The following is a 17,026-nucleotide window of genomic DNA, read 5'->3' on the forward strand; positions in this document are numbered from 1 at the left end:
GAATAAAAGTGAACTAAATGTGAAAAGAGGTGCCGGTACGGGCAATTGTTTTTGATGGTTGGTGAATGTTTGGATTGTGCCAGGTTCATCTAATCATCATCATTGTAGGAGGAATGAACTTCAGTTATCGTCACAGATGTATTTAATTTCTTATTTTGTACCCTCAGGTTGTTTATGGAGTCCCGGACAATTGCAGACCTTTCACTTTGGACGATATTTCATACCTTTGTCTTCAGGATATAAATTCCCATGAGAATCAGCTTCATTTTGAATTATATATCCAGTCAAAACTTGTGTAGAAGTTTTCAGAAATAATAGCCTCACATTGTGAAAAAAAAAAACTGCACTCTTAGCTCAAAATAGCTCAAAATCTTCCAATCTCACATTGCAAAGTCGTGCCATGACACACGGTGCGTTGAAAAGCGACTTCTTCCTTGAATAGTAATTACTGTATCTTCCACTGAAAATGAATTTCACTCCATGGGATTTAATTTCACTTGTTGAGGTTATGCTGTGGCGGCACATCATCAAGCGTTGTGAACTTTTTCTGTGTTGTAGTGAGGTGTTTCCTGATGGCCTTCCCGAGGAGTTCACTCTGATTTTCACCTTGACATTAAAGAAACCTGCCCTGAGGGACACCACCTACCTCCTTCAGATATCTGATGAGCAGGGATACCCTCAGGTTTTTCCCTTCTGAGAGCGCCGTCTTTGTAGTCACTGGCTTACATCGTTCCTTCTTCTTCTTTCCCTCGACGTCCCCACCTCCGGATTCCCCTGTCGCTCTATCCCGCTTGCAATGTATATTTTCTCTTTTATCCAAGCATCCTTTCCTTTCATGATCATCACTTCTGTTCTGATACAGCTATGGAGCACTCTATCATGTAATCATTTCCTGAAAATGTAATGAGGCCTGAAAACGCTATGAAATTCGCACTAAACTCTAACTAACTAACCAACTAACGGTCTGATTCAGTGTTTGAGATATTTGACAGATTTGATTTATTTTGTGTTAAACCAACTCTGCAGGGATTTAATCGAAGTAAGCTCCGCCCACTTCATTAAAACTGCTCTGAACTGGACTTCTGGAGTGTTAACAGACTCATTCGCTCCCAGCCATTTTCACAGAAGCAATCCCGTTCGCTCCCGGCTGTTTTCCTGGATTTTGACTGATTTTGCAAGGCCCACAGAATATTGTGTTCTATTGCTGTAAAAGCACGGAAAGATTAAAGTATCTTCTTTCATCAGGAAAAAAAAGTATGTTTCTATCTGTTTCCGTTTTGCAGCAATTAGCATTAGAAGAGAGCTAAGTGTCATCAGTTTTCACAAATCTATTTAAAATTGTAAGTAATTGAGCTTTTTTTCTAGATGGCCCTGGTTGATCTCCTTTGATCTGCTGCCACCTGCTGGCCGTTTGTGTAATAACTACCATTTCTGCAACCGTTCTTTGCTGTTGAGAGGCTGCATCAAAGCCTTCTGTATGCTCTAGCATAAAAAAAAAAAACAGAAAAAAAAAACAGAAAAAACGTATAAATACGTCTTTGGGACACTTAAAACATTAAAAAAACGTATTTATACGTTATTGGGAGCAAATGAGTTAACCTTACCAGGATTTTATCCGAACACAGAGTGTTGTATTTTGGCATAATGTAGTAATTTCCTGACAAAGAGTTTTTATTTCGTTATTGGTTAAATTTTCACATTCTTGGGTTTGAGTACATTTTTTTTTTTTCAATCAAGTGCAATTTTATTACATTTTCAGGAAATTATTACATTATAAAATGGTAAATGGCACTTCATTCATAAAGTGCTTTTTTACTTATAGGGCACTACAAGCGAGCTTCTGCAGTCACTTTTTTAAAACTTTTAAGTCAAGTCAAGTTTATTTATGTAACCCTTACTCTCAAAAGGCTTCACATGCCCACAATTGACAAACATTAACGGCATCCCCTGATCGAACCACAAGAGGGCAAGGAAAAAAATGAATAAAACCATCCATCCATCCATTGTCTTGACCGCTTATTCCTCAAAAAGGGTCGCAGGGGGTGCTGGAGCCTATTAGGGATGTAACGATATCCAAATATCACGATACGATATCACGATATGAACCTCACGGTACGATAATTATCACGATATTGTGGGGAGGTTGGCGATATTTAAAAAAGGTCACAATATTGTAAAAAAAAAAAATGAGCTCATACTAATTATACATAACAGAAATACATATAAACTACCTCCAATCTCTAATAACACTTAATATTGAGGGACTTACTCGCTACACATTGAGTTCCTCCACATATTGGCTCACTTCTCAAGCAAATTACGTTCCCCTTAATCTGACACTTAGTGTATTTTAAACATAGAAGGGCCAAAACATCCCTAATGAAAATTAAACTGCACTAAAAAAACTAGCCACCAGAGGGTGCTACAACTGCACACATGTAAATCAACCCGACTTTTTTTAACAGATGTGTGTCATTTAAATATCGTGAACATGACGACGACGATATTGTGGTTTTAATATCACGATATTGCCGGTATCGTTACATCTCCAATCCCAGTAAATAAAACCAGTGGAGCGCAAATGTGGTAATCCCTCCTTCCTTTACAATTCTCACTTTCATTCCAGCCACCTTAACCCACCTTATTCCTTGTTCGAATGTCTTTCTCAACTTCTTTCTCATGCTCATCCATTCGACAGGGTTCCGTATTACTGTATTCCCCTTCATTGTTATTCATGCATGTGTGTTGCATGATGAAGCACAGTGGTTCCTCGGAGTACCTATAATCACTAGAAGCCAGATTTAAATACTCAATATGCATGATGAATGGAGGCCAGGGCCCCTCATTAGGAATGATTTATTGGCTCCACCGCTCGTGTGCGTAATTAATGTCTTCCTTTTTAAATCATCCCTGTGTGTGTGTGTGTTCTACACCTCTGCGAAGTGGCTGCCGCATGTACATATTGCTCGTTGTTGACACTGATTCCTGTCAGTGTCAGATTTAGTAGCCTCAAGTACTTTTGAATATTCATAATTGTGTGTTTTGCCGCCCACAATATCCCGTAGCTCTCTGTAGACCTCAACGGCCAAGATGGCACCTTGTCGCTGAGAGCCAGACGGGCAGACGTCACGGATGACCTCGTGAGCTGTGTGTTTGCAAACGAGGGTGCGGAATCTCTGCTGGACTTACGCTGGCACAAGGTGGCCCTCAGTGTGCAACGAGATTCTGCCTCCCTCCTGGTGGACTGCAGCCCCGTCGAGACTCAGCCCCTGGAGCCCCGTGGCAAATTGTCCACTGATGGACATACGCTGCTGGGGGTTCGAGCGACAGATGCTGGGCCTGTGCAGGTACATTCGAGATCAGGGGTGTCCAAACCTTTTCATTTGAGGGCCACATCCAGAAAATCAGAAGGACGCAAGGGCCACATAATGTTATGAAGAGAAATTGTGTTTAGCCTGAAAAATTGTACAAATAATTTAGTCGTACTTTTGCAGATTTAGAAAAATGCTACAGTATATAAACCAATTTATTTGTAATATGGCAGTAGGTGTTACGGATAGTCTGAGGTTGGACCCCGGAACGCAGAGGCAACAAGAAGTAAAAAACGGGTAACAGTTTATTTCGCTGAAATCAGGCACAAATCCCAAAACAAAAAAAACTCCGGAGGCAGGGAGAAGGTGGGCTGGCTGCAGAATCTTCATGAAGAAGAGCTATCACAAAAACACAAAGATCCAGGGCAAAAAGACCTCAAAAAAAGGCTCCGTGGTCACATGAGGCAAATTGCAAAAAAAAAACCACCAACGCTAAGAAAACTGCGTGTTACTAACACGTGCAATGGAATTCTCTGGCACCAGCCTGGTCGCAGACCAAGCTTCTTATTGAGGACGGTTGATGAAGTAACTGAGCCCAGGTGCGTCCATTCATGCCAGCCACACCCGCCTGCCTGACCTGCCAAGAGAAAAAAACAAACAAACAAACAAAGACCTCCCATGCAGGGTTATTAGAGTTTTGGAATTGTTCATTTTAGTTAGTTTTTATTAGTTTTCAGGGTGGTTCTGTTCGTTTTTATTAGTTTAATTCTTTAAAAATGCTTAGTTTTAGTTTAGTTTGTTAGTTTCAGTATTAATATTAGTAAAAAAAAAAAAAAAGTGTATTACTTGTGCGCAAAAAAAAACATCCATGGGAGTGATGCTTTTCTATTGGCTGCTGCTAGATGACATCACTTCTGTGTGACATATTTTCAAAGGTCATTATAACGGTTTATATTAAAAATAAATCTACTAAAAATCACATTTAAAATCATCCCGAAAGGCTCATGCATCAAATTAATTACCAGACTAAAACGAAGGACATGTTTGTTATAATTATAGTTAGTTTTAGTTAATTTTGTTAACATAAAATGTAGTTTCAGTTAGTTTTTGTTTATTAAAAAAACATTTTCATTTTTATTTTATTTCGGTAACAATATTGTTTTTTGAATTTTAGTTTTAGTTTTGTCATTAGTTTTATTTAAACTAAAATAACCTTTAGTGGCACCTGTTTTTCGATACCCTCCCTTCCTACTTTGACCATCTCCAAACATTTTTCTTTTGTTTATTTCATTTGAACTGAGTCGAATGCCATTTTTAGCATATGTCGAAATATGTCTGAAAAATGGACGGCGGGCCGTAGTTTGGACACCACTGCTTTAGATTGACAGTTTTAACATCTCTTGAGCTATTACCAACCTTGCTCTTAATTTGATCTTTATGTCTATCTTGTTATAAAGACGACTAAGACTTCTCTGCAATTGGACGTACAGAACATGAAGTGGCTTGGTAGTTCTTTGGAATAATAACATCTTGCTCTTTAAGTAGCATATTAGTCTGTTTGAAGACCCTCCACTGGCTGTGTGATGAGTGGGAATAAGAGAATATGTTTGCACTGAAATCCCTTTGTTCCGGAAAATCTTTCTCGGCGTTTGCACGTGTGTATATTAGTATTTGAGTGTGTGTTCTGGACCGTATCCTACGCTCCCGGGTGCTGTTTTTCGATGAGGCAATCTTGTTCAGTCGTGATTAAAAAGAAGCAGACTACCTGGGAGAATGAGCCTGCCGTGAGTCAGGCCTATTAACGTTGAATAGATCCAGTAATCCCGGCATTTATATTAGTTTAAAGATCAATTAACTTCATTAGTCTGAAAGCATGCAGGGTATTTGGTTAACACAGGAAATGGGTATTCATACACACACGCGCACAAAAACCTCCTGACAAAGTGTTTTGCCAACACTTAATATAAATGAGCGCTTAATTGGCTCTCAACTTTGTTTACCGCCTCATTTACGCTTAGATTATTTATCTTCCTCCCTCTGTTTCCCTCTCAGATGGACGTTCAGCAGGTGGTGCTCTATTGTGATCCATCCCTAGCCAGCCAGGAGACCTGCTGTGAAATACCAGGAGCTCGAGTAAGATTTGTAACCTTGCATTTTTGCGGGTTAAACATTATCCAACCTTTCGTTGTTGCCCTTCCCAACGAGCCAAGTAAGGCACCTGCTTCACTTCCTCATCCTAAATACTAGTGTTGTTCCGATACCGATACTGGTATCGGCAGAGGTGCCGATACTGCATTAAAACAGTGGTATCGGTATCGGTGACTACTCACAAGTAACATGCCGATACCATTAATTCCAAAGCTAATATAGGATTTTGGATGCAGCATCTTGTGTCTTGCTCGTGCACGACATTCACTGATATGTGACATGCTCACTGCATGCCGACCAAAGATATCCTATTGGCCCTTGAATGCTCTGAACTAATGGCAGGACAGCTTTTTCATGTTGAGGAAATAAACTCTAGGTATCGGTATCGGCCGATACTGCAAAGCTGGGTATCGGTATCGGTATCGGGGACCAAAAAACGGTATCGGAACAACACTACTAAATACTGACTAAACTTCATATACGCGCAATCAGATGTGACATCATCATGTACCGAAGTGTGGAACGACAAATGTGAAGTGAGCATTTTCAGCTGGGTTATGTCATTCGAACTTACTGCGAAGTCATTATTAATATAGTTTCTCCAACATATTGGTAAAGTCGTTCGAATGTATTGGTGAAACTTAGGCTCAATGGTAAAAACATTACATTTTCTGCTATTGACTCGTGTATGCACAATTGTGGGAAAATAGCCCATAACAATATGGGGAAAAATGTTGTGCTTTTAGCAAGTGGTGTTCGAATGACTTTATCAAAATGTTCAGATGACTTTATAAATACGTTTGAACGACTTTCCAGGACTTCAAATGACTCAATACTGTTTACTCCATATTGGCAGTTCAACGCTTCCGCACTCATGCACCATAAATATTAATTGCTCATGATCATGCTATTTATATTTTGCACTGAAAGCATTTTATCAAGATTTGACATGTTCTCTTCATTTGTTAAACTAACCATCTCTTTATTTTTATACAATTGTGCTAGAAGTCTTGCCTCATGATTGGTTTCAGATGCATTAAAATAACTGAGCAGAGAGAAATGTGGATAATGCGGCAGCATGGCGGGTTAGTAAATTTGCTATTTTGCATATTGTCGGAGTCAACTGGGATCCTCACTTCTGCAAAATCCTTACTTTGCTATCATATATCATTGTATAGTTTCAGTTATTCTCAAAAAAAAAAAAAGAGAGAATTTCAACCTTGAGGTGACATAATGCCGCATGGCTAAAGTTCGATAAGTTTACTACCTTAATGTGAATATCTGCTAGTCATGTTGTGTGATTATGTAAAATATTTTCATCTTGCATGGTTGCAGTGCCCACCAGATGCCTCCAAGAGTCGACGGGCCGCAGAGAATGACTTGGAAAACACTTTTGGCCAGGTAACAAATAGTGCATACAACGCCAACCGATAAAACCGAGTATTTTTTAAAGCATCTTACTCATATATATTAAATTCTGCCGTAGAAATTATTATTGGCTTTAAGTTGAAAGTAGCACTTGTTCAGTATCCGCAGGCCATGTAAAAACTGCAAAAAAAAAAAAAAAAGTGTCATATGCAACCTATGGGAGTTATTTTTCTCCTCTAATTTCCATGATGGATGTTATACCTGTCAAATGCTGATATAGCGTTTTTCCACAGCAACATAGGGGAAATTTATTTGTGTTGCACTCTCTCGAAGTTTCATCCCTCTTATTAATGGAATATTGAGTACCGGATAGTAAATTACAATTATCATTATTGACCATTAAAAAAAAAATGTTTTTGTGACTCATCTCCACTTTTTTTTTTCTCTGAAAGGAAATCTTCTCATCAAAAGATCTGGCAGAGAAAGTAAGTCTCTTTATTCATACATTTATCGCAGCCTTATCACTTCACTGAATTTTCATCTTGTGGTCTCATGGTATAATTTTACTAAACCTTTTTTTGTGGCTTCAGGTGATGTTTTCTTTTAGATATGCAGGTCATGCATTTGTATTTGTGCCTGCTTTTATGTTGTTTCTGTAGTTGATGCATGCGGTTGAAAAAACTAGTTTCTCTCTTCCTCCCCCACCCACCTTTTTGACTGACTGAGGACTGATTTTCACCTCATTATATGGCTCACTCGGGAGTTGCGCCTACTTGATAAATTTTGTCATTCACCTACAACAGGCATGTTCTTTTCACAAATAGAACACAAAACTCTAGATGCTTCATTATGTCGCTGCTGTGTGTGCTTACGAGTGCACCTGGCCAACTTCCCCCGACATCCTCAATCTAGGTTATTAGGGTTGGGCCACTGCCACTAAGGGGGAAAGTTGCAAAGACACATAAATGAACAAATGTGGACAAATTGCACAGGCAACTGTTTTTCGTGGCAAAAAATATGCATTGCACCCATAGGAAATCCTAGCATGGCATAGTATTTGATATAGGCTACTATAAAAGGCAAATACATAATATTATTTTTAATGAATCAAATCTGAGGGTCAATTTGGCTGCTGTTCAGCCGCCTTAACTAATGCTATACCTGAAACCAATTCTCATCATTGTGTTTTTGTGCTGCTAACTTTTAATACAATCGCCGACTTCATTATGTGAGGCAAATAGCTGAGGTTCAAAATTAACAACACATCTAATATGTTTGAAAGGAGAGACTAATACAGAAAGAGACAATTACCTTCACCGTCAAAAATATTGTTACTGATGTGCCTTGTAACACTGGTAACGCACGAGTGCACTGCGTCTTGTGACAAATGATCACCTGGAAGATGTTGCACATGTATGGGAATGCTTAGTCGTCTAATTCGCAGTTTTTTTAAACTGTTGCGCAATCAGTTAATGGTAGTGTTGTTCTGATACCGATACTGGTATCGGCAGAGTGTTATCGGTATCGGTGACTACTCACAAGTAACATGCCGATACCATTAATTCCAACGCTAATATAGGATTTTGGATGCAGCATCTTGTGTCTTGCTCGTGCACGGCATTCACTGATATGTGACACGTTCACTGCCTGCCGATCTAAGATATCCTATTGGCCCTTGAATGCTCTGAACCAATGGCAGGGCAGCTTTTTCATGTTGAGGAAAAAAAACCTTAAGTATCGGTATGGTATCGGTATCGGCCGATACTGCAAAGCTGGCTATCGGTAGCCAAAAAATGGTATCGGAACAACACTAGTTAATGGTAAATTGTACTTTATTTATATAACGCGTTTCCACTTAGCAAGGGCCTTTATATTTTGACTACTTATTTACCTACTGATGATGCAGCATCAGGAGCATCTGGGGGTGTTCAGTATCTTGCTCAGGGCTACTTCAACAAGGTCACAATGGCCTGGGATCAAACCCACAACCTCATGGTTGCTATGCGACCACTCTACCATAACGTTGCTGTTTTTAACTTATATGAAATGAAAAAGCCACAATTTGAGGAACAAGTAAATAGAGCAAACTTAAATAAGAAAGAACTCACATAAAACTACTCACTCTTTGAAGACGCATAACAGATAAGGGGTAGTTTTGCTATTTTATAACACATACAATGAACGTGGCATTGTTTACTACTCCCTGTAAACAACGCAGGAAAATCCTTTGCGGTTTTAACTGCAAAGGGCCTGACTAAGTCCACTATCAAAGACAAGAGCTTGGAAACAGTGAGTCATCACTGCCACTGGCTTTAGGTTTAGCTTTCGAAACAGCGTAAGGGGGAGGAGACAAGTAGTACTATGCGCCTGTGCAAACTGGCCTGCATGCAGAGACACAGTTGCAGCGTCAAGAAGCTGAGCACTTTATGGTGCACAAATAGCAGGAAGGGGGACTGGTGATTTAGTTACTTATTATTCAAAAAAGACTAGGTTTTTTAATGGCCATCCAGTTTGGGGTGTTGCAGAGCATCTGCTCCACTCCACTGAAGGAATCAAACATTCCTACTGATCCCTGTCTCCCATGGGTGCTATGGGGTAATGTGAGAGTCCGTGTGCACACCTCACATCCTTTTTTTTTTTTTTTAACTGTAAACTGCAGCAATGTAGGCATGTTTATTTTTATGAAATAGTGCCACCACCTGGTAACAGCAGAAACTGAAACATCCTCTTGAAGGTGTGTTCTGAAACGTACGTGTAACCGTTGCTGTTATATAGATCAATATAAGAATCATTCAGGTGTCTCTTTTGCTTTGATTATTGTTATGTTTTTGTTTTGGTGGTATTCATGTGTGTGTGTGATTGTTTCAGGTTATAAATCTTGCCCGAATTTCTGGCATCAAAGGGGAAAAAGGCAACCGGGTGAGTCATACTTTGTGCGTACATTAGGGTTAATATTAGCGGAATGTGTCGAGTCATTACGTGCCCTGACAGGTCTTGTGCTGTAAAATGGTACATGGAACCACAAAGGAAAAAATAAATAAAAAATTATGTTACCTTTCTTTCCCAGGGTGACGACTGTTCTGACTTCCAATCAAGTCCGGTAGGTAACGTCACCCACAGCTATGCTGAAAAATTATTTCCCGTTATTTGGCTGTGTTTGAAATCTGGCCAAAAGTAGCCTCCGATAATAAAACATGCCTACCGTGTGTCTCTCAACTCAGTGTGCGGGAGGAATCAAGGGAGAGAAGGGAGAGATGGTGAGTGGCAATCCTCGGCTACAGGTCAATGTGCCACCTCCTACTGCATCCCAAAACTCCTAACCCTTCAGCAGCTTACCTCAAAACGTCTTTGTATGCTTCATGTGTGTGTTTCACCCCCCAAAATTGGTGAGTCAGAGTGTCCCCCGCTGCAAGTGTCAGTCTGGTTAGGCTTGAGTAAGATTTTACTGCATCTAAATTGCAAAGTATACTTGAGTGTCATGCCTGTGTTTCATCTGCATTATGCATGCATCCTCTCAGGTCGTGTGTGCGTGCGCGTTTCTTGCCGGTTGTCCTCTTGGCTGGCTGACTAGTTGCAGTCTTGTTTTGCTTTGCACCAGTGGTGTGTGTGATATGCACTTTTTCGAATCAGGTCATTGATTTGAGAGTGTTTCTTCCCTCCACAGGCACTGCCTGCCAACTGGGGTGAAGCAGCTGAGTTGAAGGTGAAAGGTTTTAAAAAAACGAAGAAGGCCTGACCTTGCTCTGACCAGCTTGTTAATTTTTTGCCTCTTTATTTCCCCCTCGCTACCTCGTGAGTTTCTCATCGTTTTATCTGCCTCTTGCCAGGGACTCAAAGGTCAGAAGGGTGACATTGGTCCGCAGGGTCTGACAGGCACTCCAGGGAAGGATGTAGGTGTTTCTCATTTTCTTGTCAGAACGGAAATTGTGTACTAATTGAGACCAGACCAACATTACTGTGCAAAGGTACATTCAAATTGGTTTATTTTCCAACATGTGCACAAATCCTCCAAATGACTCTCAGCCATCACTGACATTGTAACTATATGCATGAATACAGTCTCCCGGTAATCAAACTTCGAAACTTCTGTAGGCTCAAAAAAATACCCAACTACAATAAAATCTCATGTTATAACAGGGATGTAATGATATCCAAACATCACGATACGATATTATCACGATATGAAGGTCTCGATACAATAATTATCACAATATTGTGGGGGTGGGTTGGCGATATTTAAAAAAAACAAAAACAAAAAAAAAGATCACAATATTGTAAAAAAAAACAAAAAAAAAAAAAAAACTACTTGCTATGAAGGGTTCCGGTGGAACCGGGGGGCGGATCCCAAAAATACAGAACACAGAGAGAAAATTTACAAATGTATTTAACAGGTACTAGAACAAAAAGCGCTGGACGAAGCCAGGAGGAAAAACTGTTAACAGAAAACGCTTGCAAAAGCTGCAACGAAGAGACAACGAGGGATATTAAAAAATAAAAAAAATAAAAAAATAAAGAAAATCGCACACCGCGGATAAACAAAACCAAAAATACAAAACACGCTGTAAAAAGCGGATAACTAAACGCGACGTAGAAAAACACGTGAATATCAAACACTCAAGCAAAAGCTGAGGAAACTCAAAACTACGGAGCAGAAAAAGGCTCAACGCGTGGATATAATAAACTCTCTAGCAAAAGCAGAGGAAATAACAGAAAACTATGAATCAAAGGGACTCACGAAACAAACTAGAAACAAGAGACGAGGCCATAGGTTTAACAAATTCACACGAGGTCAGAATAATGCACAAGGCGAAGACGTAGCAAAGTCAATACTCCGACGAGGAGTGTCGGCAGTCACCGTCCTTATGAAGGCTTGATTGAGGATGGGAAACAGGTGCGGCGCAGGAGGACACGCCCCATCCCTCAATCAGAGGCGAGTAGAAAAAACAAAAACAAGCCTGAGAGCACAATCACAACACTTGCTAATGCAAACACACATTGATCGCCAGACAAGCAAATTAGGTTCACCTTCATCTGACAATTAGCATAGATTTTAAATATAGAAGGCCAAAACATCCCTAATAAAAATTTAATTGCACTAATAAGCTAGCCACTAGAGGGTGCTCGAACTGCACAAATGGAAACCAACCTGACTTTTTTACCGATGTGTCCCTTGTTTTTTAAATTTTTTTCTTTTTTTTTTTTTCCGTACTTGTGTATAATACGGACGCCTGATTTGCCAATTATCTGAGTGAATACGATGAATGAGGAAAAAATTCACAACATAACCATAAATAGTAAATGGACTGATCTTATATAGGACTCCCACCAAGTGTAAATGCTTAAAAATCCAGGTTAGGTTTTCTCAAAATATTTTTAAAATCATGTTTTACAAAATTAAAAGCACTTTTTGTAATTTTAATAAGGTATTTTTTATTTATGTACTTTTCTTTATAATTCTCTAACTCAAGTTAAATTCAAGTGGAATTTTCAAAAAAAATAATAATTATATATATATATATATATATATATATATATATATATATATATATATATATATAATAAGCAATTTGAGTGCCTCTATAATTCCCCAAAACAAATAAATTCAGGCTGTTGACGTATGTGACCTTTTCCACCTGCACTAGCTAAGTCGGCATTTGATTTCAATTAGTTTTATTCACAGGATTTTACCGTTAATGCCAAATGCTGTAAATGCTCGTGGACAGATATCCACAGACACTGGGACTTTTATCAGACTCCGGGAATACATATATTCGCTCAACCTATATGGCGTTAATCTTCAAGCTCAGACTCGCATTAATATCTCATCCCCCTTCTCTGCCACAGCTTGAAGTCAGTCTAGTAATGCCAGTTAGATTAGACTAGAGCAACAAAGCTTGCACAATCAATGCCGCCTCATTGACCGGGCTCTCCGTCTGGCATGCAGACAGCTCCCTATTCTGGAAGATTTAAACCTTTTAATCTTCCCCCGTTCGGAGTGGTGATCCTGCAGTCGCAATGGAAAGTTTTGAGGAACAAATTACAACGCGTACGTCTGCTCTGAGATATTCCCCCGGTTCAAGCATCAGACACTCGTGTTCAGTCGTTCACCAGGCTAAGTGGTTTTTGCGACAGATGGATTTGGCAGAGGATAGATTCTTCTTAAGCCTCCATCCATCTGACGTGGCGAATATAAATGCGCTTGTTGATGTGACTGGAATTTGGCAGACAGAAATTGGTGCAAAAAGCTAAAGATAATGCCTCATACACAGTCGAATATTCAGCTCGTTCTGGTTTTAAGATGTCTAACACGTGGGAAATTAACAGACGTCTTTCACAAGAGAGAGAGTTGGAGATGTCGTTCCGTTACTCGGGCTGACATTGATTATGTCGCTGACCTGTACTGACGCCGTCACATTTCTTTCTGTCTGTCATCATTTCCCAGGGTCGGGCAGGCTCCATCTGTGTTGTCGGCCCCAAGGGACAGAAGGTCTGTGTGCATTAAATCCTAGCTACCTTTCTATCAACCTGCGTGTCACATCGTCACTGTCGCATCAGTACAGAACAGATCTGGATTGACCTTTTTACAGGGTACTTCAGGATTCGTGGGTCCGGAAGGCTTGGCTGGGGAGCCAGGGTTGCCCGGACCTCCAGGTCCACCCGGAGTTGGAAAGCCAGGTCCAGCTGTGAGTAAATCAAGTAAATCCACTAATCCGCAGGTGTCATTTTCCTGGATTGGATGGTAAACATTAAATTGAGAAGGTGGATTGAATTTGGTATGAGGAAAACATTTGTGTTCTTCTCAAGGGCCCTCCTGGTCAGCCTGGTGGTGCAAAAGGAGACATGGTAGGTTTATAATTGTGTTTATTCTGGTACAGTTTGTTGTTGTTTTTTCCCCACTTAATGCTCTGTCCTCAACAGGGTGAACCTGGACCTGTAGGAGCTGATGGATTACCTGGAGATCCAGTGAGATACATTTAATAAAGGCGTTGCAGCTACACGACTAGTTGTATTGTTTGTGTTTGAATTGGGCCAGTGGTTCTTCACCTTGTTGGAGGTCCTGAACCCCACCAGTTTCATATGTGCATTCACCGAACCCCTCTTTATTGAAAAACATTTTTTTTTTTTTTTTTTTTTTTTAAATTAAAGATGGAACCTAGGGACAGCAGATAGAATGAAACCAGCAGAGGCCTCAGAATTGAACCCTGTGGAACACCATACATTCCTTTATAAATGTGAATTCATGTTGCACATCCATCCAACCACTCTTTTTTTTTTTTGCTTGACATTATTAAGGGATTACAATAACAAAGAAATCACTGCCACAAGTCGACTACTGAGCGTACCAAATTTCCTGCAGCACAGATAGGCCAAGCAATGAAGCGCGATCACCTGCAGCCAATGATGGCCAAGCGGCGCTTATCATTGCGAATCGTTTTAGTCGGGGTGTTTATCTTGACCAAAGCCAAACCCTTGAGACTGACTCACCGAACCCCTGGGGTTCGATCAAACCCAGGTTAACTCATTCAGTGCCATTGACGGCTATACACGTCAAAGTAGGGCTGTGCAATTAATTGAAATTCAATTATAATTTCAATTATTACACTCCACAATTAAAAAATCAGTATAATCGCAAAGTAAAAAGATTGAGTTGTTTACATTTATACATTTGCACCTTTTTTAATTTTAAAATAACTTATTTGATCAATTTTGTTTCATCCAAAAGGAACTTGCATAAATATAGTGTTTCAAATAATTAGTTTTTTAGGTTTAAAAATTTTGTTTTGTACCAAAAAAATAATAATAATGCCCTACTTCACAGTGCATATGCTGCACTCCAACTTTCACGTTTTTGCCAACATAAATAAATATATATTATTATAAATTCTGTTTGGTCCAAAAAATAATTATAGTGTTTCTATTTTTTTTTTAATTTGGTCCTAATATTTTTAAACGCTGAAACATTTTCTTTTTTTTGCCAAAACATAAATAACCGTTTGAATAATTGTGATTTCAACTATTGCCAAAATAATCCTGATTATTATTTTTCCCATAATCGAGCAGCCCTACGTCAAAGATCCATTTTTACTGGGCTGGCAGTAAATGAGTGAAGAACTGCTGATCTAGACTAAATGTTAACTGAAGGAAAACCTTTTTTTTTTTTTTTGGTTGTCCATTTGTTTGTTAGTTTGCTTCTATCTAATTCATCAACTATATTTTTTCTTTGCTCAATTCTTAGGGGCCACGAGGACCACCAGGGCATAAAGGAGGAAAGGTATCACGGCTGGATAAAGGTTATCTTTAACCTTGTGTGATTTTGCTTCAGTGGAATGTGTTGACTTTCATTTTCAGGGTGACCCCTGCGAAGTGTGCCCAACACTGCCCGTCGATTTTGGCAACACGGTGGCTTTGCAAGGTATGAGGGGCCCGAAAGGAGAGCCCGGATTACCAGGAATTGGAGAGAGAGGTCAACCTGTAAGTTACAATGCAATGTTCTGAACCTGCCCTCTCTGATACGTTTGACGTTTTTTACAGCCTTGCTGCACTTTTTATTACACGTAATCTGAACGACTGAATCTTTGAAAAACAGTCTTTGCCGTATATGCATTGCGTTTTTCTTACAATTCCGCGGAAAGATATTGGCCTTGGGCTGGTACCTGTCGCTGTAACTTACCCCAAGTATTGCAGAGGCTCTAAGGAAAGCAGTTTCTCATTCTGCTCATTTAGTATCTTTTCAAATGGAATCAGAAATGATAGGTGTGTGGGAATATGAAATCCTCTGCAACAATTTTCCATGTTGCAAGTATCTGTCACCCATCGTCTGTTATTGAAGATGGATATGTTGCAGTAGCACAGAGTGACAAAGTGGGCTATGACCTCACTCTGACAAATAACATCTTCCTTATCTCAATATTCACCAGGGACTTCAAGGTGTGGATGGAAAGGGCGGACAGAAGGTATAGCGTTCTTACTTCTTCATTTACTGTTTACATCTAAGTCTCTTCTGTATTCAGCAGAAGTGCCGCACAAACACGCTCATCTGCATTCCAACACATTCGGATATGCACGAGCTTTTGCAGAGGGGCCTCGCCGAAAGCAGATGGAAATGGGAATGCATTTCCTTTGAGTGCTCTCACACATGGCCGACTTGCTCCATCTATGCCCGCACGTGTGCCAAGCACTTTGTGATGCTCACACATCGCACATCTGCCTAATTACAGTGACCCGTATGCTTCCGAAACCACGTCCAGACACGACATCTCCAAGCAAACATGTACGTCAGAGAACGTTGCGATTATGAATTATCTTCTTTTTTTTTTCTACAGGGAGAAGCAGGATCAGCAGGAGAAAAGGTCAGTTTGACATGAACTACCGCAAAATTCATATCTACAATACACACCCGTGTATAATGCGTCTCCCCAAGTCACCATTTTAAAGCATGTTTTTTCGTCTGTACTTGTATATAATACAGTCCCCCAATTTGCTGGTATCCTTTATCAGAGTGAATAATATGAATGAATAAAGATTCAAAACATCATTAAAGTGTAATTTAGTTTCAGGGAAATATCCAATTACCGTCAAATCTTGTGTATAATACATACCCGTATGCGGTATGCCACTCCAAAATCACCCTGAAAAAAAAAGTTGTTTTTTTTCTCTTTTTTTTTTTCCCTCGTTTTTTTTTTAACCACAAAAGGACAAGGAATAACTAAAAAAAATAAAAATAAAAATACAAATTTTAAAAAAATAATAAAATCTTGTTTAGCTCCATGGAGCTATACCTCCCCAAAGATATACAGTATATAGTACTATTCACAGGATTTTGACAGTATGTCACAGTTGAAACAACAGTTTGATGTTCATAAATATCCATGACGCACATATTGAACTTGTTCATGTTGTTCAGGGTGAGCCCTGTTCTGTGTGCCCCACCTTGGGCGACTTACCCCCAAACCTGGTCGGGACTCAAACTCTGCAAGTGAAGGGCCAAAAAGGGGAACCAGGCATTGGAATTCAGGGAGAACAAGTAGGTCTATTCGGAGAGTTCCATAATAATTACTCTTGCTTGTTTATAGAACTTTCCAGAAAAGGAAGCAGAGATATGGTAGCATGAAATTGATTGGGTAATTGTCTTTGACTATACGTGCATTTTTGTTTTTGTTTGCATCAGTGGTTTTCCTTGCATGTGTGAGCCGCGGATA

The 17,026-nt window shown here is 39.7% G+C and overlaps 1 protein-coding gene across 1 annotated transcript in view; it reads left to right on the forward strand.

The window, feature by feature from the left end:
* The window catches only part of col16a1 (collagen, type XVI, alpha 1), a 56,060-nt gene that overhangs the window by 19,364 nt on the left and 19,670 nt on the right, over positions 1-17,026 (forward strand). Inside the window, exons 5-23 of the mRNA XM_077506686.1 lie at positions 559-682; positions 3,066-3,347; positions 5,364-5,444; positions 6,795-6,860; positions 7,280-7,312; positions 9,696-9,746; positions 9,895-9,927; positions 10,049-10,084; positions 10,492-10,530; positions 10,655-10,717; positions 13,270-13,314; positions 13,415-13,510; positions 13,632-13,670; positions 13,746-13,790; positions 15,064-15,099; positions 15,177-15,299; positions 15,746-15,781; positions 16,151-16,177; positions 16,732-16,851. Of these exons, the coding sequence (XP_077362812.1) occupies positions 559-682; positions 3,066-3,347; positions 5,364-5,444; positions 6,795-6,860; positions 7,280-7,312; positions 9,696-9,746; positions 9,895-9,927; positions 10,049-10,084; positions 10,492-10,530; positions 10,655-10,717; positions 13,270-13,314; positions 13,415-13,510; positions 13,632-13,670; positions 13,746-13,790; positions 15,064-15,099; positions 15,177-15,299; positions 15,746-15,781; positions 16,151-16,177; positions 16,732-16,851 (1,375 nt within the window). The remainder of the gene's footprint in view (positions 1-558; positions 683-3,065; positions 3,348-5,363; positions 5,445-6,794; positions 6,861-7,279; positions 7,313-9,695; positions 9,747-9,894; positions 9,928-10,048; positions 10,085-10,491; positions 10,531-10,654; positions 10,718-13,269; positions 13,315-13,414; positions 13,511-13,631; positions 13,671-13,745; positions 13,791-15,063; positions 15,100-15,176; positions 15,300-15,745; positions 15,782-16,150; positions 16,178-16,731; positions 16,852-17,026) is intronic.

The sequence above is a fragment of the Festucalex cinctus genome, chromosome 19, assembly GCF_051991245.1.
Source record: "Festucalex cinctus isolate MCC-2025b chromosome 19, RoL_Fcin_1.0, whole genome shotgun sequence".
Taxonomy (NCBI): Eukaryota; Metazoa; Chordata; class Actinopteri; order Syngnathiformes; family Syngnathidae; genus Festucalex; species Festucalex cinctus.